Genomic DNA, 23,767 nt, shown 5'->3' with positions numbered 1-23,767 from the left:
CCGCACTCCTGCGAAGAAGCCCTGCCCGGAGCCGGAGGGGAGGGGAGGGGCGGGGGGGGGATTCTGCCATGGGGGCGGGCGGGGGACAGGTTTCAAAGCTGCTCGTTTCTTTTCGGCCCCGAAGGACACACGTGCGGTGGCAAGGCGAGGTTCGCAGCCGGTCCCTCCGGGGCGCTCGACGGTCTTGCTTGCATCCCCTTCGACGGGCGTTTCTGTACCGCGATGAGAAGGCAGCACTCTGCACACGCTCAGGGGCTGCCTTTGGACCAGACTCCGGATCCAAAGGGGAGAGGCCGCACGCGAGCCCAGCGAACCGCGTCCCTTCAGCCGCTCGCGTGCGCCGAGCCCCTCGAGGGAAGCGACTGGCGCGTCTCGCCGCTGGCGGGGCGTAGAGGAAAGGGGGCAGGAAGGCCGGCCCGCCCGGCCCCAAATGCCACGGTGCGGCGCGCTCCGTGGGGGACGCGCGCGGCGGGGGCGGGGCGGGGCGGGGCCGGCCTTCTGCACGCGCTCAAGGGCAGCCGCGTCCTTCCCGCCTTCTTCCGGCCCGGCGATGGTGATGGTCCGCTGCCCACCCTCGACCCCGGAGGACTGGGAGGCGCCCGGGGCGCCGCCGGCCGGCCGCTCGTCTCTGTCTCCGCCTCCGCCTCCGCCGGGCCCGGCGGCGGCAGCGGCGGCCTCCCCCCTCGGCCAGAGCCCGGCCCCCAGCCCGCCGCTGCCGCTGCCGCCGCCCCCTCCGGCCGCCGCCGCCGCCGCCAGCCCCTGCCCGGGCGGCGGGCGGCGCTGCAAGCTGCGCAACTTCAACTGGGAGGCCATCCCCGCCGAGCGCGTCCGCGGGCGCCGCAACCTCTGGACGGCAGGCGGGCGGCCGGGCGGCTTCGGCCTGGACCGGGCCCTGCTGGAGGAGCTCTTCGGGCAGCGGCCGGAGGCAGCCGGGGCCGGCCTGCGCGGGCAGCCCCCGGAGCAGGTGAGGGGCTCGGAGCGGAAGGCGGCGCGGGCGGGCCAAGGAGGGCGCCGGCTGCCGCCGCCGCGTGGCCAGGTGCGGTGGGGCGGCCAGGTAGGCAGCGGCTGTCCGGGGCTCGGGTTGGGGTGGGGGCGCCTTCGAGCCGTGCCGCAGGCAGCCCGTCTGCGGTGGGGCCTCTCTTGGAGGCCGGGCTCTCCTGGCGCGAGGAGGCGTTCCCCTTGGCCCGCGAAGGAGCGGCAGCGCCAGCCCTCCTCTGCCTCCGGGGCCGCCCCAGGAGCGCCGGAAGCCCCAGCAGCCCCCCTCGAGTCCCGCGCCCCCTCCCGGGCGCCCAAACCAAACCGGGTCGCTCCTGCTGCCGCCCCGGCGGAGCCCGGCGCTCCGTCCCCGCAGCGCTGCTCTTGGGCCGGCTGGCTTTGCCGCCGAGCCCCGCGTGCGGTGTGTCCAGCGGCGGCGCTCCGGGGACGTTGAGCTCGCCTGCTGCCCCCCTGCCTGTCGCCACCCTTCCGACGGCCAGGCCGAGTAGGCGCCAAAGGGGGAGGAGAGGAGAGGAGAGGAGCGGAGCGCGCCGCCCTCCCCGGGGGTGCTCCGGACCAGCCCCGCGCGTGGGTTGTTGCCGGAGGGCCGGCCGGCCGGCTTCACTCGCGGCGGCTTCAGCGCCTCTTCGCCTTCGCTCTCCTCGCCGGGCCTTCCCTCCCGGTGCTGCGCGGCTCGTGCCCCCAAGTCAAAGCCTGGCGAGGGGAGGAAGAGCCGGAAGGCGCTTCTTCCTCCTGTCCCGCGCCCCGCCCTGGCCCTGGCCCTGGCCCTGGCCTGGGGGGAGAGGGGCTGTAGGAGAAGGCCGGCTTGGGGTGCAGGTCCCATCCCCGGCACCTCTCCTTAGAAGGCTCCGGTGGGGCGAGGCTGGAGCCTGGAGCGCCGAGAGCCCTCGCGTTGGGGGAGGGGGGCCTGATTCCGGGCCGGGCCCCTTTGGGTGTGATCACGGGACGGCCGCAGCCTTCCCAGCGTTACGGTTCCCGGTGGGACACACTGGGAGGGGGGAGGCCGGGCGGCAGCCCCTGCCCTGCTCTGGCCAGGCTGCGGAGCGCAAAGAAGGGCGGGAGCGCCCCGTGCCCGGCGCTCAGCGGCTCCTCTCTGCAGCCCCCTCCTGCTCTGCCGGGCGGCTCCGAATGTGCGGCTGAGCTCCTGCGCAGGGACGCGGAGCAGTCACAGGAACTGGAACGGGGCAGGGGGGGGGGGCGGCATTTCCCCACAACGCCCTTTATTTGCTTGCTTATTTTTAAAAATTCTGCTGCCTTTCCGCGCAAATTTCGTCATTAAAGCAACATCTAAAATAAAGCATAGGTGTGTACAGTGTTTCAGTCAAACATAACAGCCACAACCAGGGAGGAGGGCTTAAGCCTCAACGGGTCTGAGGTGTGCATTTTGTTCAGTCGCCCTGGGCTTGGCTTCTGCTGCCATACAAGCCGTCTCTCCTCTACGCACCATCCGCAGGCTTCTCTGTTGGACTCCAAAAAAGTTCTGAACCTTGGTATCTTCCTGAAGCAATTTAAAAGGTAAAGTGGGGCAGGGGGTGGGGAGCCCTTGATCTAGAGCTCCCCCAGGGAGGTGAGAATGGGGCAGGTGCCAGGGCTGCCAACTCTAAGGTGGAAAATTCCTGGAGATGTGGGGGTGGAGTTTGAGGAGGGTGGGGGGGAGCAGGGGCGGGACCTCAGCAGGACATAAGGCCTTCATCCCCCCCTCCAAAGCAGCTGTTTTATCCAGACTAGTTAGTCTCTGTAGCCTGGAGATCTGCTGCAGATCCAGGAGGCCTCCCGGCCCGACTTGGAGGTGGGCGGCCTCTCAGTGCTTGCTGAGGGCCCCAGCACAGTACAGGCTGCTGCTCTCTCCCCCCAGGCCTGTGGAAGCCATCGTGGCTGATATTCGGGATGGAGTCGGGGCCCTCTATGGGGCAGAGAAGCTGCTGGAGCTGTCCAGGATGCTGCCTGATGGGGAGGAGGTAATCAGTGGGGAGCTGGGACTGGGGACTGGGGGCGGGGGGGCGGGGGGCAGAGGTTGGCCTGCTTCCAAATGCCAAAGTGCTGAACCCCCCCCCCCCGCTTCTGCTTGGGAAGGTTAAGAAGTTGGCCGCGTTCCGAGGTAACCAGAAGCGGCTCTCGGAGGCGGAGTCCTTTGCTGTTCTCCTGGTCCAGGTGCCCAGGTGAGAGAATGCCGTCGGGGCTTGGCACTGCCGCTGCTCTTGCAGGGATGCTGCATGCGTCCGGCTTCAGGGAGAGCAGTGAGGGGGGGGGGGCTTCCAAGCCTGGTGCTCACGGGCCTCCTTCCCCCCACCCCCAGCTATGCCCGCCGCCTGGAGCTGCTGGTGCTGAAAGAAGAGTTCTTCCCACGGCTCAACACGCTGCAGTCTGCCCTCCAGATCATGACTGAGGCCGCCTTAGGTGCGCGAGGAGGGTGGGGCTCTCGGGGGTGGGTTCTCTCTTGGAAAGCCGGGGGGGCAGCAGGGCTTGAGAGTCTTGAAGGTATCACTTGACTTTCTCGGGGGGGGGGGCGCTACACTGTGCTCGTGACAATGCAAAATAGGGAAAGGGGCCTGGAGGTAGATCAAGAGCGTTCTGGCCTCCAGGTCGCACTGCCGCATGCGCTTCCCACCACCCTCTGGGCAGGGGGAGAGGCAAAGACACTCTAAGGCTGTTAGCCCCCCCCCCATTCACCCCTTTGCTCTTGTGCCCCCCCCATTAGAGTTGTTGGACTGTGAAGAGCTGCATGAGCTCCTCCACCTGGTGCTGGAGGCAGGCAACTTTGTGAATGAGGTGAGTCGGCAGGAGGGGCAGGCAGATGCCCTGCGTGAACGGCATTGGTCGGTTGGACGGGGCAGAGGTGGGTGCCCCTGGGGTGGGATTCCTAAGCAGCAGGTGGGCCCCTTGCCCAGCCACTGGGACGGCGCAAGGAGTCTCCTGCGGCCCAGGGAAGCGGGGAGGGGGGCATTCCCCCCTGCTCCCACCACTGAAGCCAGCCCAGATGCATAAGGCCGGCAGCTCTGCCCGGGGCATGCAAGGCGGGACGGGGTGCGCTGGCTGGGGCCTTTCCTCACCGATGGCTCCGCCCACAGGGAGGCTATGCTGGGTCTGCCCTCGGTTTCCGCCTGCCTTCACTGCTCAAGCTGGCCGACACCAAAGCCAACCGGCCGGGCGTGGACCTCCTGCACTTCGTGGCTCAGGTGAGGCGTTGCCCCCCCCTAGCTCTGGCATGGGGGGCATTTAATTATTGCTGAACACTTTGCTAAGAGCCCACCTTAAATTCTCAAAGCAGTTCATGATTACAGAATTACAAGAAGTCAAATTAAAAACGGACAAAAATGCCTGAAATGCTGAAATGTTTTTGATGTTCACTGCCTTGGAGGGGGACCCTGTTTGGTTAGAAAGCAGCACAGAAGCACTTTAAATAAATGGAATCTGGTGTTTGTGTGGGTGGGACTGCGGCTGCTTCAAGTCCGGTGTGTTCAGCAGCCGCTGGCTACTGGCCTACTGAACTTCGAGGGCTTCCGCCTGCTGGGATGACCTCTTAATTCGCTTGGCTTCAGCCCGCTGGTTTCGGACTCAGGTGTCTACTGCTGGCTGTCCCGCCTTTGAAGGGGAGGCACACGCAAGGCCCCGTTGGCATCATGACACCCACAGGGTCAACCCCCCCACCCCCGCATTTGTCTCCCTGCACTGGTCAGCAGCAAGGGCAGCCAAGCCCATCTCTGCCCAGCCTCTGGGCCCATAACTGATAAGGAGTGGGTCTGGAGGCTCTCCCCTCCCAGAGGACATCTTAAGCTGGACAGGACTGGCAACAGCCAATCATGCCCTTCGGAATACCCCTCCCCCCTCCACATAGCGGTATCTGGTGCCTGCCGTTTGCATGGGCTTAGGAGGTATTCTGCTAAAATAAAAAGATACGCGGCTTTATGCACAGAGCTGGAAGACGGAGGCAGCTTCACCCCCCACCAGGACACCTTCCCATCGAGGTGCGCAGCTGCCATTGGTTGCTTGGAGTGAGGTGGTGCATTTGGGTGCTGCAGCTGAGGGGGAGCCCTCTGCACACGTGCCCTTGGGGAATGCTGTTCACTCTAGAATAAAGAGAACCCCCCCCCTCCCATGTGTGTGTCTTCCCCTTGCCTCCCCTCACCCCCATCCTTAAAGAGCAGGCCTGGCACCCCAGAACCAAGCCCTTCCCTGCGGCACACTCTGAGCTCTCGACCCAACTGACTCAGCACCTTTGAAGGCCACCACTGGCACGCAAGAGGGGCACTGAGGGAGGAAGAGGGGGAGGCTGGCTTGGAGCTGGGGCTTTGAGCACGGGGCTTCTGGGCCCTGCGGGGGTGGGGGCTCTTGCCTGTGGAGGTGGCCGAACCTCAGTGGATCCTTGGGGGAGGGAGGCTGCAGGGAAGTGCCCCTGCCCACGGCCGGCCCGGGGGTGGGGCCTGCTGCTGCTCCTCCTCCTCCTTGGTCTGGGGCCGGGGAGCCGCCATCTCCCTATCAATGGAGTGCAAAGAGGGGGAAGAATGACCGACCCAGAGTCACTCGCGTTTGTTCCACGCAGGAGGCCGAAAAGAGGGACCCGAGGCTTCTGTTCTTCCCCAGGAAACTGCCGCATGTTGGGCCTGCCTCACGGTAAGGAAGGCCCCCTCTCCTCCTCCTCCTCCTCCTCCTCCTCCTCCTCCGGCTCAAGGCTGAGGGTGCTCCTGGCATGCCTTTGGTGTGGGCCTGGCAGAGGATCAGGCCTTCTCAGTTGGCATGTGGGTGGCCCGGAAGCCTGGCCTGGTTCCCTGCTGCTCCAAGCCAGTGGCTTATTCTTGGAGGCTTCAGACGAGAGGCTGCTGGCCCTGCCAGGCTGGCTGGTGCGCCTGTGGCGGTGAAGGGTGTCAGGGTGGCACCAGGCAGCCAGCCGGAGCACTTGGATCGGTGTGAGGGGTGCAGCGCTCGGTGCCGAGTCCCGTTCAGTGGATCCCAGCACTGTCTAGCACACCTTTGTAAACGTCCCTGAGCGGATGGATTCTTTTGACTCCGGAGACAAGGCCTTGGCAGTGTCCAGTTCCCACCCTTTGGAGTTGAGCCCAAGGGTTACCTCGATCGTCCTCTCCATCAGTCCCGAAGCAGAGGCCAGCCTGCCTGCCTGCCTGCCTGTGTGAGAAGAGGCTCAGTTTCCCCACCTCCCTCTCCCCAGAGCTGCTGCTCAGGGCAGCTGGCACAGGTGTCTGTTTCTCCTGCCCAAATTAATCCCTGTTTTTGCAGACTTTGTTACTAAAGCGCTCACACGAAACAAGCTGTGGGACAAGTCAGCCACACAGGGGAAGAAAATAGAGAATACATCGCTGAACAAAAAGCACAGTTGCTTCCTAGCTAGCGCTTACTCAGATCCTTGGAAAGGCAGATCAGCCCCCCCTTCCCCCTCTCCCCATCTCCAGGTCGAAAGCCAACGCACTTGACGGCCATTTTTCTGCAAAGCGAGGGGGTCTGTTTAAAACTCCTGCCAAAGGGACTTGGACCAATACGTTTCTGTTTCATGAGCCGGAGATGTCTTGGCGCTCGGCCCTTAAAATCACATAGATTGCTGATAGTGTGGGGTGTGGGAGAAGGGGAAGAGTTCACGTTTGAGATCCCTCTCCCCTCCCCGGTGGAATGGACAGGAGTGCTTGACTGCAGGCTCAGCCAGAGAGCGAACGTGCCTGTGTCTTGGCTTGAGCAAAGGCGTTCCAGGCTGGTCCGATGGACTGACAGCTTAGGGAGGAGTGCCCCTCCCACCTCAGCTCCCTTCCCCGGCCTCCTCTGGAGCGCAGGGAGGGTCAGTGGCCACGGAGCGTCTTGGGACGTGGCTGGACGAATCCTTGTCGGGGATGCTTTAGGCTGTCCTTGCGCTGGGCAAGGGTGGGCCTGATGGTCTGTAAGGCCTCTTCCAGCTCTAGGATTCTGTGACTTGGATGATGATAATATGATCGTCTTCAAGGCACAGTTGAACCCTGCTGGGGGTTCCAAGGCTGGAGACGTTCAGAGGGGGTTTGCCATTGTTTGCCTCTGCATGGCGCCCCTGGACTTCTTTGGTGGTCTCCGTTCCAAGTACTAACCATTGCCAACCTAGACTAGCTTCCAAGCAGGCTTCGGGTCAGTCTCAGCCTCCCCTTTCTTCCCTTGCCTGGGTCTTCTCGTACTTTCGGTGCATTGCAAAGAAACAACGCAACACGAAGGAAGCAGAAGGAGCGTGCGTTAGCCTCTGCCCGTGTCGCTCTCCATGCCACCCGTCCCTGGCATCGGGGGCTGCAGGGGAGGGTCCCCCTGGCACTGCCTCATCAGGAGAACTCTGCACTGTCACCCCCTGGGTCTGGGTTAGAAGAGGCCCGCCTCACAAATTGCCCGGTGGCACTTCATTCATGGCCATCATTACTGCCCGCCTTTCCTCCCATCCTCTCTAAGCCCTTGCTGCTGTAGCATGGTGGTTTAGTAGCTGGGCTGCAAGTCAGCACTCTGCTGGTTCGAATCCCACTCCTGCAATGAACTCTGCAGGTGACCTTGGGTCAGCCCCTCCGCTCAGGCCAGCTGCCCAGCTGGATTGTGGGCAGAATAAGGGCCGTGGTTTTGTTCACCGCCTGGGTGGGCACTCCTCTGTCTGGAGCAGCAGACAGATATAAGCGCTGTTGTTACTGTTATTAGAGGGTCCTGGGGAAGGAGTGCGTCTTCCGCTCCGCGAGCTCTTCAGGCGTGTCCCTTCCCACCAGGATTTTTGGTCTGGAGGTCGTGGCGGAGCTGCAGAGCTTGGGGCAGCGAGTGCTGGAAGCCCAGGAGGGGCTGGAGGCCTTGGGCCTGAAGTCCCAGATGGAGCCCTTCTTGCGGGCGGCAGAGGCTGAGCTGTCTGCTGTCAGGGCCTCTCTGGACAGCCTGAACCGAGCCACGGCTGCTCTCTGTGATTTCTTCTGCGAGGAGCCAGAGAACTTCTGCCTGGTTGAGAGCTGCCGCATCTTCCAGGCCTTTGGGGAGCGCTTCCTCTTGGCTGCTCAGGTAATGGATCTTGCCCCAGAGGACTCGGCCTGCGGCTTCTCACACACACGCCCCCACCAGGTCCCTCCCCTTTCTGAGGAATGTATTTTTGCCTGATTTTCAACCCTGCTGTTCATGATAGCTTTCCTTCTTTGGAAGTTTTTAAGCAGAGGTTTGATGGCCACCTGACAGCAATGCTGATTCTGGGAACCTGAGCAGATCGTGAGAGGGAGGGCAGGAAGGGTTGCATCAGTGCTAAGTTCTCATGGCTCCTTCTTACATGCCCAGGGTAAGGCCGATTGCCACCTTGTGGTTAGGTAGCAATTTTCCCAGGCCAGTTTGGGGGTGTGGCGGGGGGAGGTGGTGAGAGCCTGTTTGGTGTAGTGGCTAAGAGTGCAGGACTCTAATCTGGAGAACCAGGTTTGATTCCCCGCTCCTCCACTTGAAGCCAGCTGGGTGACCTTGGCTCAGTCACAGCTTCTCAGAGCTCTCTCAGCCCCACCCACCTCACAGGGTGTTTTGTTATGAGGATAATAATGACACACTTTGTAAACCACTCTGAGTGGGCGTTAAGTTGTCCTGAAGGGTGATATATAAATTGAATGTTGTTGTTCTTAGTTGTGAATATCCTGCATCGTGCAGGGGTTGGACTAGATGATCCTAGAGATCCCTTCCAACCCTGTGATACTGTGATTCTAAAAATATTTCAGACAGTACCATCATGATGGAAGGCAGGGAGGTAGCAGAACATGTGTGCGTAACAGTCCTACATGCACACACACACACCCTGCATACAGTCCCATGCGCCCCCCTGTGGTGTTCCTGCGTTTTCTGTTTGGGGAGCGAGGAAGTGTGGGGCTTGGGATGTTTGCCCCTCCGGTGGAAGCCCCAGTACATAATTCCAGCGGGGTAAGGATGGACTCGAGCTTGAGATGCCCTCGGCCTCTCCACTGGAGGAGAGTTGGAGTCCTTCGCAAGACACGCGGCCCTGCTTTGCCAAGGGTTTTCCACATGTGAAGTGTAGAATTGTATTGTTTATTGTATTGATAATTGTTCACTATACACTCATTTTACTGTGTATTGAGCGTATGTGTTGTATCAGTAAATACATTGTGACTGTCAGCAAGGCTAGTACGCGGTCATTGCTGTGCTACACCTGCTTTGCCGCAAGGCACCTGTCTGACGAGGGCGGCGAGTTCACAGCCCTTCTTTCCCCCCTGCAGGAGAACCGCGCGCGGGAGGTAGCAGAGCGGCAGCGGCGGCAGCGGCAGGAACAGGCACGCCAGAAGAAGAAGCGGCGCTCCATCGCCACGTGCTCCGCCCAGGACCCGGGCCTGCAGGATGTGGAGCTGGACCTCCTCTTCCTGGGGGCGCCTCCTTCTGGCCGGCGCAGCCGGGCCCTGCGGGGGCCCCACCCCCCCTTCGACACCCCCCAAGGCCGAGAGAGGCCGCTGCCCCTCAGCCGGCGCCATACGCTTGCTGCGCTGGCCCCCTGCCCCGAGCCTGCCCCCCCACCAGAGGACTCAAGCGCGGCAGTGCTCCCCAGCAAGGCCCAGAGGGCCAGGCTCTTTGGGCAGAGCCTCAAGGCCTTGCTGAGCCCCCCTCCTGCATCGCCCCCCAAGGAGCCTGGCTCGCCAGGAGCCTCCAGGGCTTTCCGCTTCCCCGCCCTTTTCCAGAAGAAACTCCTTCCCAGGGTGACAGAGACTCCCGCTTCACCCCAGGCGTCCCCTAGGGATGTCTCTGCTCTGGTGGGGTTCTTCCGCCGCCTGAGCACTGGGGAGAGGCCGCAGCTCCCTTCTCAGGCCTGAGGCCCCCTTGGCTGCGTGGAGGGCTTTCCTTGGGCCTGGTGGAAGGAGACCAAGAGCGGTGGAGGGGGGGGGTTCTGGTTAGAGTGCTCCTGTGTTCCCTCTCTGTGGTTGCTCTCGCCTGATCCCGTCTGCAGGCAGCTACGGCCTTCCGCTTGCTTCGGGCTGCTGGGGATCCTGCCTTAGAACTGGAATCTCTTTACTGCCCCCCCCCAAAGCAGAGTGCCAGATGGACCCCCTTGACCTGTTACCCCCCCCCACACGCACACGCACAGCACCCCCCCCCCCACAATGTGGCTTCTCCTGAGCTTTTAAAACTCCCTCTTCTTTCCCTCTCACATTGTTTTTAAAACATTGCCTTGTAGAATCCTAATAAATTGTTTGAGCGGTTTCCTGCCTGAGCCTGATTTGAACCCGACTCGCCCCAAGCGCCGCAGCGGAGCTTTCGGGGAGGGGGGGGGGCTTCCTATGGTGCAGTTCTGAAGGGGAGGCGAGAGGAAGGGGCCCGTCCCCAGTTAAGACCTAAAGAAAATCCGTGCGATACAGTGGGTTTGGGCCAATAAAATGACACACGAGAATGACGCGGCTGTTGTGTTTATAGGAAGCCTTCCTCAGGGGAATGTTAGAACGCTTTAAAGGCTGAGGAAGAAAAAGGCAGACCTGGGCAGGGGCCCGGCTGGCCCCGGATGCTGGCAGGCAATCTAACCTTTTAAACTATTGAGATGCACTCTGGGAAGAAGCAGTCAACTACGGAGGCACATTTCAGTTGGAAAAAGGAAGTCTAGCTGGGTCCAAATCTCGCAAAACCCCATTTGAGTCCTCTTGGCGGGCTGAGCGCAAAAGGAAGTACCCGCATGCCTTGGGCTAGGAAGGATTCCTCCCAGCTGCTTTACATAAAGTGGGGGATAAGACTGTGCCTTGTGGTTCCCCACAAGATCGTTCCCGTACTGAAGACAGGTGGGGTCACCAAGAGAGCCCTGTGAGTCCGTTCCATCAGGAACAGTTTAAACCATTCCACGATACACCCCTTGATACTTCTGCCTCCAAACGCCTGCACAGGATGGTAGGATCTACTGTATCAAAGGTTCCAGACAGATCCAGGAGGGCAATAAAGAAGCCGGGTCTTCACCTATATTCAGGGGGTGGTCATCAGCTAAGGATGGTCAGAGCCGTCTCCATCCCAGAGTCTGGCCTGAAATCAGACTTACCTCACTTCTGGAGTTGTTCAGCTCCTGTTCTCTCAATCACTTTGCCCAGAACTGCAGATTAGAGACTGGACACACAATTTTTGTCGGGATTATTTTTTAAATACCAGTTGGATGACCGCCTGTTTGGCTAGTCAGGGGAAGGTGCCCTGAGGTAGTGACTGAATTATGATAGACATGAAGGGCTCGCTTACGTGGTCTTTACAAGATTTTAGCAGCCAAGATGGGCAAGGAGTCTGCAGCAGCAAAATAGTCACGAGTCCAGTAGCACTTTTAAGACTAACCAACTTTACTGTAGCATAAGCTTTCGAGAGCCACAGCTCTCTTCGTCAGAGTATGAAGAAACTGGCCAGAGATATAGGGGAGGGGAGGGGGGAGTAGATGCAAATAGTTTGCTTCTGATAATGAGATAACCGTTCATAGTCTCTTCAATCCAAGTCTGACTGAGTCAAATTTACATATGAATTCCAATTCAGCAGCTTCCCCTGTTGGATTCTGTTTTTGAAAGGTTTCTGTTGAACTACAGTGACCTTTAAGTCCTTGATGGAATGTCCTGGTAGATTGAAGTGTTCTCCCACTGGTTTCTGGACGTTGCCATTTCTAATGTCAGATTTGTGTCCATTTATTCTTTTGCGTAGAGGTTGGCTGGTTTGTCCAATGTACAGAGCAGAAGGACATTGTTGGCACATGAGGGCATATATCAGATTGGAGGATGAGCAGCTGTAAGAGCCAGAGACAGTGTAGTTGATGCCATTGGGTCTTGTAATTGTATTCCCTGGGTAGATATAGGGGCAGAGCTGGCATCTGGGTCTGTTGCAGGGCCTGGTACCTGTGCTGGTGACTCTGCTGGCCGATTCATGGTTGTGAGTGAGAAGTCGTTTAAGGTTGGGGGGCTGCCTGTAGGCAAGGAAAGGTCTTCCACCCAGGGCTTCTGAGAGAGAGGTATCATTTTCCAGGATGGGTTGTAGCTCACTGATGATACGTTGGATGGGTTTGAGCTGGGAGCTATAGGTGACAACCAGTGGTGTTCTGTTGTTAGTTCCTTTAGGTTTGTCCTGGAGCAGGCTGTTTCTGGGTACTAGTCTGGCCCTGTCGATTTGTTTCCTCACTTCATTTGGTGGGTACTGTAGCCCCAAAAATGCTTGTTGTAAATCTCTTAAGTGGGAGTCCTGATCGAGAGCATTGGAGCAGATATGATTGTAACGTGAGGCTTGGCTGTAGACAATCGACCGAGTGGTATGTTTAGGGTGGTAGCTGGAGGCATGTAGATATGAATATCGGTCGGTGGGTTTCCTGTATAAGGTGGTATTTATCCGTCCATTATGTAGTTGTACAGTGGTGTCCAGGAAGTGTACCTGTTGTGTAGAGTGGTCCAGGCTCAGGTTGATAGTAGGATGAAAGTTGTTTAAATCCTGATGAAATCTCTCAAGGGCTTCCTTCCCATGGGTCCAAATGATGAAGATGTCATCCAAGAATCTTAAGTACAGGAGTGGTTCCAGTGGATGGGAGCTGAGGAAGCGTTGCTCCAAGTCCGCCATGAATATGTTAGCATATTGTGGTGCCATGCGTGTGCCCATGGCTGTGCCATTAATCTGTAGATATAAGCTGTCACCAAATTCGAAGTAATTGTGAGTGAGTACAAAATGACAAAGTTCAGTGGCGAGGTGTGCTGTGGTTTTGTCCGGGATAGTATTCCGTATGGCTTGCAGTCCCATCTGCATGTGGGATATTGGTGTATAAAGCCTCCACATCCATGGTTGCTAGGATGGTGTCATCTGGCAAGTTGTCAATGGACTGTATTTTCCTGAGGAAGTCAGTGGTGTCCCGTAAATAGCTGGGTGTGCTGGTGGCATAGGACCCGAGGACAGAGGCCATGTATCCTGAGACTCCTACTGTGATTGTGCCAATTCCTGAAACAATGGGGCGTCCTGGGTTACCTGGTTTGTGGGTAGGAGGTAGAATGTTCCTGGCCGTGGTTCCTGGGGTGTGTCCATGGGGAGTGAGTGTCTTTAATATTTTATTGCGTTCTCTTTTGTATTGCTCCGTAGGGTCAGAAGGTAGTGTTTTATAGAACTCCAACACAACATTGCTTCTACTCCCCTCTCCACCGATATATCAGGCCAGTTTCTTCTTACCCTCCAGGCATCTGACGAAGAGAGCTGCGATTCTCAAAAGCTTCTGCTACAGTAAAGTGGGTTTGTCTTAAAGGTGCTACTGGACTCTTTTCCATAATGTCAGATTTGTGGCCATTTATTCTTTTGCGCAGAGGTTGGCCCCTTTGCCCAACGTACAGAGCAGGTGGACGTTGTCGGCAGACGGAGGCTGGAGGCGGGGCCTCCCGGGCCTCGAGCCAGGGCCCCGCCCAGGAAAGGCGCTCCTCGAGGGAGCGCCCCGAAGGGCAGCCGCCGCCGCCGGCACCTTTTCTGGGGCTGCCTCGCGAGGGCCGCCAGCGCCCAGGCTCGCCCGGCGCCCTTCCTCGGGCGCCCCTGCCCTCGCCGACGCCCAGCGGCGGGCCGCTCCCTTCCTACGCGCCTGAGTCGGCCGCGAAAAGCGAGCCTCCCGGCAGCGCAGCCGGGAGCCCAGGAGCGCCCCGCCGCGGAGCAGGCGCCTCGGCCGTCCCGCCTGGCAGCCCCGCGCTCCTCTGAGGCGCAGCGAGCGGAGGCGGGCCGCCCTGCGGGCCGAGGCCCGGTCCGCGTCCGGCAGCACCTCCCAGGCCGGCGCGGGGCCCAGGGCCGGAGCGCTCCCTTCGCCGAAAAGGCGCGACGGAGCGGCGGCTTCGGGCTGCCCCAGCCAGCCGGGGCGCGCGCTCGGGCTCGCTGCCTGCTGGAGACGAAGAGCGAGAGCGCGCGGAGGCCGCGGGCCGGCCGGGCCGCCACCCAGGCCAGGCGAGCGGGCTGCGGCGCTCTGCCCCCCGACGGCCCTGCGGGAAGGGCGGCGCTGCTCGGCCTCTCGCGCCCCGCCGGGCTCCCCGCCCCGCCCCGCCCGAAAGGGAGCGCCACGGCCCCGCCCAGGCCCCGCCCCCCCCGCCGGGCCCGGCCACATTCCTCGGCTGGGGGGCGGGGGCGGGGCGCCGGGGCGCCCGGAGGAGGCCTTGCAGGCCCGCGAAGGGCGCCGAGCGGGCTCCGGCTGCTGGGGTGGGGGTCCCTGCGGCCCCCGCGGCCCCTGCTGCGAGCGGCTCTCCCCACCGCCCACCTGGCCCCAGTGAAGGCGGGGAGGTAGGGTTGCCCGCCTCCAGGTGGTACAATCTCAGTGTACAGCCGGGGGGGGGGGGGGGCGGAGATTTCAAGCAGTCAGGAGACAAATTTCAGTAGATTTTAGGTAGTGCAAAGTGCAAAGACAATAAATGTAATAAATAAATACAATATCATGTAATTCAACTGGTAGAGACCAAAACGTTAATAATTTTTTCTTTCTTTTTCTCTTATAGATTGAGTGGCGAAGACCATCAAGTTATCTAGAAGAGCCAGAGCGGAACGTTCCTTTGCTTAACCTATCCGGGTGATCTCCCCTTGTAGCCTTCTAGCCTCCAAGGGGTGGCTGGAGATCTCCCGAAATTACAGAGATTAGTTCGCCTGGAGAAAATGGCCGGTTTGGAGGGGGGGGGGCTCTAGGGAATTATTCCCTGCTGAGGTCCTTTCCCTCCCCAAACGCTGCCTTCTCTAGGCTTCACCTCCAAAATCTCCAGGAATTTTCCAACCTGGAGCTGGCAACCCTGGGGGGGGGCAATGCTGGCCTTCTGGGTTCAAACGGGACCAGGAGTGGTGCGGGTGGGGGTCTCAACATGTGCTGGCTGGCTTTCGGTCCAGCCACTGTGGGGCTGAGGCTCACAGCTGGCATTCTCCGCCCTGAGCACCAGGCACCTTCTGCTACCCTGGGGGATACACGGAGGGGGGAATCCTGCGTCTGGCTGGGCGGAGCTCCGTCTGACACACACACACACACACACCCAAAGAAGGCACTTTGCCGACTGGGAGGCAGGTGCCACCTCTCGGCTTTGCCAGCCTGGGTGCCACTGTGCCCCCCTCCCATCAGAACCCTCCGCCCTGACTAAAGCTTTCTCTGCACCTGAAGGCCAAGAGATGGAGCGGGGGCCTCCTCACTGGGCTGCGGCCCCTTTACCTCAACACTGGGGGCAGAGGCCAGGCTGGCTCCCACTTCTTTCCTTGGAAGCGCCCAAGGAATTGGTCAGGCAGCAGCCAGTCACCGGCGCCGACTCCCCTCCCCTTTTAACCTGGCATCCATTCCAGGCGGAAGTGGAGTGCCCTCGTGGCGTGGCTGTGATCTGGCAAGTGCCCCCTCCCATTAGTCACCTGCTTGCTTCGCAGTCATAGGAGAGCTGATCTCTCCCAGCTCCCGCCCCCGCCCCCGCCCTTACGTGATGAGGAGCTAGCCCACCGTCCCAGGATCTTGCAAAGGTGGTGTCCAATGGAAGTCCTGGAGAAGCGTGCCGTCCTCCTCTTTGGGTGTCACCGGGGTGTGTCTCACTCCTCAAGTGTTTTCACAGTCCTCTGGGGCTGCCACAGCTGCAAAACCCCATTTCCAAACTGGGTGTTGTTGTTCCAACTCCCCTGGCAGCGCCCAGGGTGGCCTGCCCTTTTCCCTGGAAGGAAGCAGTGCTGGAGACTTGGGTGTTTTCTTGTTCTGAGTAGACCAGCTGAGCCTCAGAGGAGCTGAAGGGGCCGAGCTGCCCTTGGAAGCAGCAGCCGCTGCACCCCCCAAGCCTGGAAGCCCGCCTCCCGCCCCCCCCCCTTACACACACACACAACAGCTGCTGAGCCAGGCCTTTTCTCTCCCGCTGGCTCCTTTGGCAGCCCCTGCAATGTGCCAGCTGCCTAGCACCATCAGGCACCATGCCGATGGACGCAGAACCTTTCATTCCCAAGGGAATGCATCTGTGTTTGTTTCCAGTCTGAGACTCAAGGCAGATCACACGGTGTAAGTCAATACAATTAACGCCTGGGGTCAGGAAGGCATTTCCCCCCAGGTCAGATTGGCTGTGGATCCGGGAGGTTTTTTGCTTTTCTCTTGGCCTGGAACGGGGGGGGGCACTGGGGGAGGTAAAGAGGGGGAGAGAACTGTGAATTTCATGCATTGTGTAGGGGGCAGACTAGATGGCCCTTGGGTTCCTCCCAGCTCAGTGTTTCTATGAGGGTTGCTGTAGCCTAGTGATTAAATGGTTGGGCTGCGAATCAGCACTCTGCTAGTTCGAATCCCACTCCTGCCCTGAGCTCAGCAGGTGGCCTTGGGTCAGCCCCTCCTCTCATCCCCAGCTGCATTGTGGGGATAATAATGGCACTAACTTTGTTTACTGCTCTGAGTGGAGCACCAATCTGTCTAGAAGAGTGGTCTATAAGTGCACTCATTATTATTATTATTATTTCTATGTTTAACAGCGGGACATTCAATGAATAATATAATAGGGTATGAGTTGCACAAATTTGAAAACAAGCATACATCCAAATACTGAGATAAAACACTGTTGAAACAAAACATGTAATTAAACATGATATATTTAATGACATGGAAACTACACAGTAGGGGCATATCTACATCACAGACAGTATCCAGTAGTATGGTCTACAGTCGCCGTCCCTTTCCCAGAGAATCTCTCTGAGCCATTTTTTACAGCAGAGCCCTATTAGCTGAGCAAAAAAGCCCTCCCAAATGATCCCGTTTTGCACAGTCTGCAGAAAGCCAGGAGGCAGAGTTTTCCTGACCTCCTCAGGCAGCCCATTCCATACGGTGGGAGTCACCACGGAGGACGCCCGTGCGTGGGCACGTTGATGTGGCCCAGTTGCTGGGTGGTATCTGCAGATGGCCCTGTACAGATGAGCAAAGCTGCTGAGAGAGGCGGCCCTACAGATGTGAGGGGCCCGAGGCCATGGAGGGTTTGGTGCGGTGGTTAAGAGGGCGGGACTCTAATCTGGAGAGCCGGGTTTGATTCCCCACTCCTCCGCTTGAAGCCAGCTGGGTGACCTTGGCTCAGTCACAGCTCTCTCAGAGCTCTCTCAGCCCCAGCCACCTCACAGGGTGATTGTTGTGGGGTAATAATAATACTTTGTAAACCACTCTGAGTGGGCATTAAGTTGTCCTGAAGGGCGGTATATAAATCGAATGTTGTTATTGTTATTATTATTATTATTTGTGATAGCCAAAACTGAGAATGAGTCCAGTAACTTTTTTTGCAGCTGCATTTACTTTATTCTCTCTGCCGTAGCACAGTGATTAAGCAGTTTGGCTGTGAATCAGCACTCTACTGGTTCGAACCCCACTCGTGCCACGAGCTTGGTAGGTGGCCTTGGGCAAGCCATTCCTCTCAGCCCCAGCTCCCCAGCTGTATTGTGGGGATAATAATAGCACCAACTAGTCCACTGCTCTGGGTGAGGCACTAATCTGTCTAGAAGAGCGGTATGTAAGCGCTGTTATCATCATCATCTAGCAGCAGTGTTGGATTGAGTATAACCCCTAGGCTCTTAACTGAGTCTGCAGGGGCCAGCTGAACCCCATACAAGTGGCAAGTACAATGTCCTTCAAGACTTCTGCCTTCTCAGCCAGCATTGCTTCTGTCTTGTCTGGGTTCAGTTTCAGTTTGTTTCAGTCATTTGACCAGAGTTATCAGACAGCGACCCGTGACCTCTGCGGCATCATTCCCTCCCCATAGCCCAGCCATACTAATCTTATGCCTTCCTAAGATGGGGCAGTTGCTGGTCAGGCCAAATGTCTGGTGCCAGCAATCACAGCCGGAGGCGACCGAAGGGCAGGTGCAGCAAAGGTGCCAGGCTCCTGTGTGGCTGGCCCAACAGTTCCTCCTGCTCACGGGGCATGCAGCTGGAGACGTGGCTGGTCTGTTCCAGCTGAGATGACCATGGTCCAGCAGCTGCAGGAGAGTGGCTGACACTAGCAGGTCCGGAGAGTGAGCAAATGGCCGAGCTGCCAGCAGCCCTCTCTGGTCCCTGCAACAGTACGTGGTGAGTGGCAGAACACGGGCAGGGTCAATGGCCTGTTCCCCTTCAGACTCCAGGAAGTGGGATGTTTTGAAATGCTCTTCACGTTATAAAAGAAGAGAAACCACCATCCCTGCAAATAGAAAACCAGCACAACAAACCAAGACAGTGGAGCAGAATCTTTCACCCTGCTGTGCTCATTTTCTATTTGCAGGGAGTTTTTAAATCATAGAATCACTAGAAACAAAGCCCATTGTGGGAAAAAATACAACGGGTTCTAGAAAGGGGCTCTAGAAAGGCAAGCATTCCCTCCTCCTCTGTCACTGATCCTGGCCAGAGAAGGAGGGGGGTGGGCATTGCTGCCTGCTCCGCACCTGATCTCAGCAACGTGAAGGGGTGGTGGGCTTTGCTGCCTGCTGCATGCCTGATACGGGTAAAGTAAAGGGGGACAGGCATTGCCACCTGCTCCACGTCTGATCCCAGCCGGGTGAAAGGAAAGTGGGCATTGCCTTAAGCTCTGTGCCTGATTATGGCTGGGTGAAGGGGGATAGGCATTGCTAGCCTGCTCCAAGCCTGATCCCATCTGGGTGAAGTGGGGTGGGCACTGCCACCTGTTCCCTGCTGGGTGAAGGAAGGAGCAGGCATTACCTCCTGCTCCTCGCCTGATCTTGACAGGCAAAGGTGGGTGGTGGGCTTTGCTACGTGCTCCGCTCCTGATCCCAACTGGGTGAAGGGGTGCGGGCATTGCCACCTTCTCTGCTCCTGATTCCAGCAGGGTGAAGGGGGGCAGAAATTGCTGCATGCTTGGCGCCTGATTCCAAAAGGGTGAAGATGGGGTGGGCATTGCCGCCTGCTCAGCGCCGTATTCCAGTAGGTTGAAGGGGGCGGGCATTGCCACCTGCTCCACTTCTTATCCAGGCTGGGTGAAGGGCAGAAGGGAATTGCCTCCTGTTCTGTGCCTGATCTCACCCAGGAGAAGGTGCTGGGCAGGCGTTGGCACCTGCTCCACTCCTGATCCCAGCTGGGTGAAGAGGATGGGCACTGCCATCTGCTCTGCTCCTGATCCCACCTGGGTGAAGGGGGATGGGCATTGCCACCTGCTCTGCTCCTAATACCAGCTGGGTTAAGGCACCGAACAGACATAGCCACCTGCTCCGCTCCTAATGCCAGTCGTGATAAGGAGGGTGGTGGGAATTACCACCTCCTTTGCTCCTAATACTAGCTGGGTTAAGGTGGGGAGTGGGCATTGCCGCTTGCTCCACTCCTAATACCAGCTGAGTTAAAGCAGGAGCAGGCATTGACACCTGCTCTGCTCCTAATACCAGCTGGTTTAAGGTGGAGGACGGGCATTGCCACCTGCACTCCGCTACTAATACCACCTGGGTTAAGCTGGTTGTGGGTGTTGCCACCTGCTCCACTCCTAATACCAGCTGGGTTAAGATGGGAATGGGCATTGCCACCTTCTCTGCTCCTATTACTGGCTGTGTTATTGCAGGAGATAGGCATTGCCATCTGCTCCACTCCTAATACCATCTGGCTGAAGTGGGCGGGCATTACCACCTGCTCTGCTACTAATACCAGCTGGGTTAAGGTGGTGGTGGGCATTGCCACCTGTTCTACTCCTAATACCAGCTGGCTGAAGGGGGGGTGGGCATCGCCACCTGCTCCGCTCCTAATATCAGCTGGGTTATGGTGTGGGGGGGTGGGCATTGCCACCTGCTCCGCTACTAATACCAGCTGGGTTAAGGTGCAGGGAGGGCATTGCCACCTGCTCTGCTCCGTTTCCCGGCCTGGGCTTCCCACCATGGCATGTTTTCTGGAGTGATATGGTGAGTTACCTGGGCTTTCCTCTGTGGCATCGCCCTCTGGTGGTGAACCAGGGTATAAAGTGAGTTGTCTGAAACACGCTTACTCAATTATATAGTAAGATAGGGTTGGACGGGACCTCTTGGGTCATCTAGTCCTACCCCCTGCCTAATGCACAAAATTCACAACTACCCCCCACACCACCAGTGACCCTTGTTTCATGCTCAGAAGGTGGCAAAACACCTCCGGGATCCCTAACCAAACTGGCCTGTGGAAATTGCTTCTTGATCCCAAAGTGATGATCAGCCATAGCCTGGGCAAGTAAGAAGGGGGCATGCACTGATGTAGCCCATTCTCTAGCAGGACTCAACCTCTGCCATCTGTGGGAGGGGGACTTCTGCTGGGCTTGACGGGGCTGGACACATGGCAGGTTTTGATGCAGAGCGGCAAAGCAGCAGAGGGAGGCAAACAGAGAAACAAAAGGCATGACACTGTGGAATTTGATGGAAGGGGCAGCAGAGAGGAGCCCTCCTGTCTCCAAAGGCAGCCCACAAAGCTCTTTAAGGAAGTCGTACTCCAAAAAGGGAGGCTGAGGAGCTCAAGACGGGGCACCAGAAGTGGTCAGAGAAAGCCAGCCTTTGAAGGACTCCCCCACCCCACCCCCCTATCAATGTTTTGTGTCATTTTAGTGGTTTCAAAGAACAAGAGAAGAACAGAACATCAGAAGCCCGCTCAGTTCAGCCTCTTGTTTCTCACAGCAGCCACCCAGTTGCCCTGGAGAGAAGGGCCGACCAATGGAATGGGGCACAGCGGTCGGCCGAGGCCGTCCCCAGAGGCTAGCGTCCTGGTGGCTTTGGGTGGTGGTGGTGGTGGTTGTGAGCCGGCTTGGGGGCTCCTGGCTGAGGGAGGGGTAGAGGCTCTGCTTCACCTGCTGCTCAAGGGGCAGGAGGCACAGTCTGTGAGGTCACGGGGTCTTTGTGGGGGGCTCAGGGCAGGAAGAAGGCCGTTCGCAGGACAAGGGCTCAAGGAAGGGCCCAACACAGCTTCACAGCCGGCCTTCGTGCTGTCCTGACTCCTGACCTGGGCAGGCCCCAGGTTTTGGGGGGAGTGGTCTATTTGCTTCACAGGGCGGGGCAGGATAGGTGTGTGTGTGTGTGTGTGATGTGCTGTCAAGTCACCTCTGACCTATGGAAACTTTATGAATGGAAGACCTCCAAAACATCCTGTCAGTAACAGATTTGCTCAGATCCTGCAAACTGGTGGATGGGGCTTCTTTTATTGAGTCCAGCCATCTCATTTTGACTCTTCCTGGCAGACAGGTTATTCAGTGGGGAGGGGCTATTACCTGACCTTCATGATAAAGTGATGGTATTGCTCTACTCTGCTCTGGTCAGACCTCACATGGAGTACTGTGTTCCGTTTTGGGCTCTACAATGTGTCCAGAGGAAGGCAACGAAGATGGTGACAGGTCTGGAGACCAAGTCCTATGAGGAAAGGTTGAAGGAGCTCAGAGTGTTTAGCCTGGAGAGGAGACCGCTGAGAGGTGATACGATAACCATCTTCAAGTACTTGAAGGGCTGCCATACAGAGGATGGCGCGGAGTTTTCTCCTGCCCCAGGTCAGACCAGAGGGAGGCCAGAATGGGTGTAGCCAGTTTGGTGTGGTGGTTAAGAGCACGAGACTCTAATCTGGAGAGCCGGGTTTGATTCCCCACTCCTCCACTTGAAACCAGCTGGGTGACCTTGGGCGAGTCACAGTTCTCTGGAGCTCTCTCAGCCCCACCCACCTCACAGGGTGATTATTGTTGTGGGGTAATAATAACACTTTGTAAAGCGCTCTGAGTGGGCATTAAGTTGTCCTGAAGGGCGGTATATAAATCAAATGTTGTTGTTATTATTATTATTACATCAGTGCTTAGTTCTCCTGGCTCCTTCTTACATGCCAAGGGTACGGCCGATTGCCATCTTGGGGTCAGCAATTTTCCCCAGGCCAGTTTGGCCAGGGATCCTGGAGGTATTTTGCCATCTGGGCATGGAGCAGGAGGGGGTAGGAGGGTAGTTGTGAATTTCGTGCATTGTGCAGGGGTTGGACTAGATGAGCCAGTCAGTCTGGTGTAGTAGTTAAGAGGGGCAGGACTCTAATCTGGAGAACCAGGTTTGATTCTCCACTCCTCCACTTGAAGCCAGCTGGGTGACCTTGGCTCAGTCACAGCTCTCTTAGAGCTCTCTCAGCCCCACCCACCTCACAGGGTGTGTTTGTTGTGGGGAAAACAACAACATACTTTGTAAACTGCTCTGAGTGGGTGTGAAGTTGTCCTGAAGGGCAGAATATAAATCAAATGTTGTTGTTGTTACGACCCTGTCAGTCACTTCCAGCTCTCTGGTTCTACGTGAGAGAACCACCGGAGAAGGAAGAGAAGTGTGGGTTGGAAAGGAGGGATGGCCGGGGCAGCGGGGGGGGGGGGGGAGCAGCTGCGGGGGATGCCCCCGAGTGTCTTGTGCTGAGCACGATGCTCATACATTTGCTGCCTTTCAGATGTCCCGCCTCATGACTGTGGCAGAGAAGCAGGAGGGCTGATGACCCAGGGGTCTGGCCACGGCATGGTAAGGGTGTGGGGGGATGAAGAGAGCAGCCCAGATGCAGGCCTGATGCTGAGAAGCGTGAAGAGTCTTAGAAACTCTGGACAGAACGACTGGGGTGTGTCCTGGGGAGGCTGCCATCCCATCTCTTCCCATAAACCAGCCTGCAGTGCAAGCAGTTGGCTTGGGGGGAGGCAGGCCCTGCCGTCCTGCCCGGGAGACTCCCCTGGCGTGGGGCCAAGCGCCTTCTTGGCCTCTGTGCTCTCTGCTGGGCCAAGCAGCAGGGCGGAGCAGGCGAGGCTTCACTTGAGGGGGCAGAAGGAGGCAGAAGGAGACTCTTTTAGGCGCCTGTCTAAAACGTGTCCGTTTCCCCAGGCTTTGGATTAAGGGGCGGTGGGGAAATGGCGGAGGGGTGGAAGATTGGCCCCTGCCCACCAAAACACCAGAACTCGGGGCTCCTCTGCAAAGCCAACTGACATTCTGCCCTCTGCATAACCTGTACTTACGGAACTCAGTGCCACAAGATGTGGTGGTGGTGGTGGTGGTAATGACTTTAAAGTAACAACTGAAGAGGACTCCTGTGCTACCTTCAAGACTAACAGAATTTTTTATCCCAGGATCAGGGTGCTGGAATAAAACACCGCTGGTTTTCAAGGTGCCACAGCAGTCCTCTGTGTTTCTGGTGTAGCAGAGAAACCCCACGAGCCCTCTGGAGCCACCTTTGTGAGAGGACCAGACAAAGGCCCGGGCCGGAGAGGGGCCCGGTAGCGGCTCCCGGCCGCCGCCAGATCTGCGGGGCACATCCATGTCCGGGGCGGGGCGGGCAGTGGGCGAGGCCGGCGGCCTCCCCTCCCCTCTGGGGCCAGCCAGCCCGGAGAGCGGCGGCTGAGGGGCTGCGCCGAGCCCGCCTGCGGGGCGCCGGCAGCCCCGCCCCCGCCCGCTGCGCCAGCGTGCCCCGCAGGGGACACGGCAGGGGCGGGGAAGCCGCGCCCCCCCTTCCCTCCCTCCGGCCCGCCACTCCCCTCTCGCTGCAGCATCTGCCGCGGGTACCCTGGGCCGGGATGCAGTTCCCATAGCAACCGCCCTCGCCGGCCCTCTCCTCGCCCCCGAGCGCGCTGCGCTGCGCTGCGCTGCGCTGGGCTGCGCTGCGCTGGGGCCCCGGACCCCACCGCCGCGCCTCCCGGGAGGGGAGCGGGGCCCGCCTCCGCCCGCCGGCCCCTCTGCTCGCGGCTGGGCACTGCGGAGGGGCGGCGGCGGGGGCCGCGGCTGCTGCGCCTCCGATTCAGCGGCCCGGCCGGGCTGAGCTGAGCTGGGCTGGGCTGCGCGCGGCGGGCGCGACCATTCCGGCGCCGGGGGAGGACGCCGGCGGAAGGGCGGCGCGGCGGCGCTTCCTGGCTTGCCCAGCGGCGGGGTTCCCGGGCCGGCCTGGGCCGCAGCGGGCGAGGGCGCCGGGGTCGCCAGCT

At 59.0% G+C, this 23,767-nt stretch overlaps 1 protein-coding gene across 1 annotated transcript; it reads left to right on the top strand.

The window, feature by feature from the left end:
• The first annotated feature begins 2,265 nt into the window (after positions 1-2,265).
• Positions 2,266-9,809, top strand: LOC129326653 (FH2 domain-containing protein 1-like). The gene is made up of 9 exons (XM_054974940.1): positions 2,266-2,511; positions 2,852-2,954; positions 3,070-3,155; positions 3,293-3,393; positions 3,695-3,765; positions 4,065-4,172; positions 5,537-5,607; positions 7,707-7,986; positions 9,189-9,809. The coding sequence occupies exons 2-9, from the start codon at positions 2,934-2,936 to the stop codon at positions 9,771-9,773; spliced, it is 1,323 nt and encodes a 440-aa protein (XP_054830915.1). The 5' UTR covers positions 2,266-2,511; positions 2,852-2,933; the 3' UTR covers positions 9,774-9,809.
• Positions 9,810-23,767: the final 13,958 nt, after the last annotated feature.

Source organism: Eublepharis macularius, chromosome 3 (assembly GCF_028583425.1).
Source record: "Eublepharis macularius isolate TG4126 chromosome 3, MPM_Emac_v1.0, whole genome shotgun sequence".
NCBI classification, from domain to species: Eukaryota; Metazoa; Chordata; class Lepidosauria; order Squamata; family Eublepharidae; genus Eublepharis; species Eublepharis macularius.
This window is presented reverse-complemented; position numbering and strand designations above follow the sequence as displayed.

What these genes read in the sequence shown, in the direction of transcription:
- LOC129326653 (XM_054974940.1), top strand. Translation starts at nt 2,934, where the DNA reads ATGCTGCCTGATGGGGAGGAG. An exon ending in TGCTGCCTGATGGGGAGGAG is followed by an intron (nt 2,955 to 3,069) that starts GTAATCAGTGGG and finishes CTGCTTGGGAAG; the next exon opens with GTTAAGAAGTTGGCCGCGTT. An exon ending in GCTTCCTCTTGGCTGCTCAG is followed by an intron (nt 7,987 to 9,188) that starts GTAATGGATCTT and finishes TCCCCCCTGCAG; the next exon opens with GAGAACCGCGCGCGGGAGGT.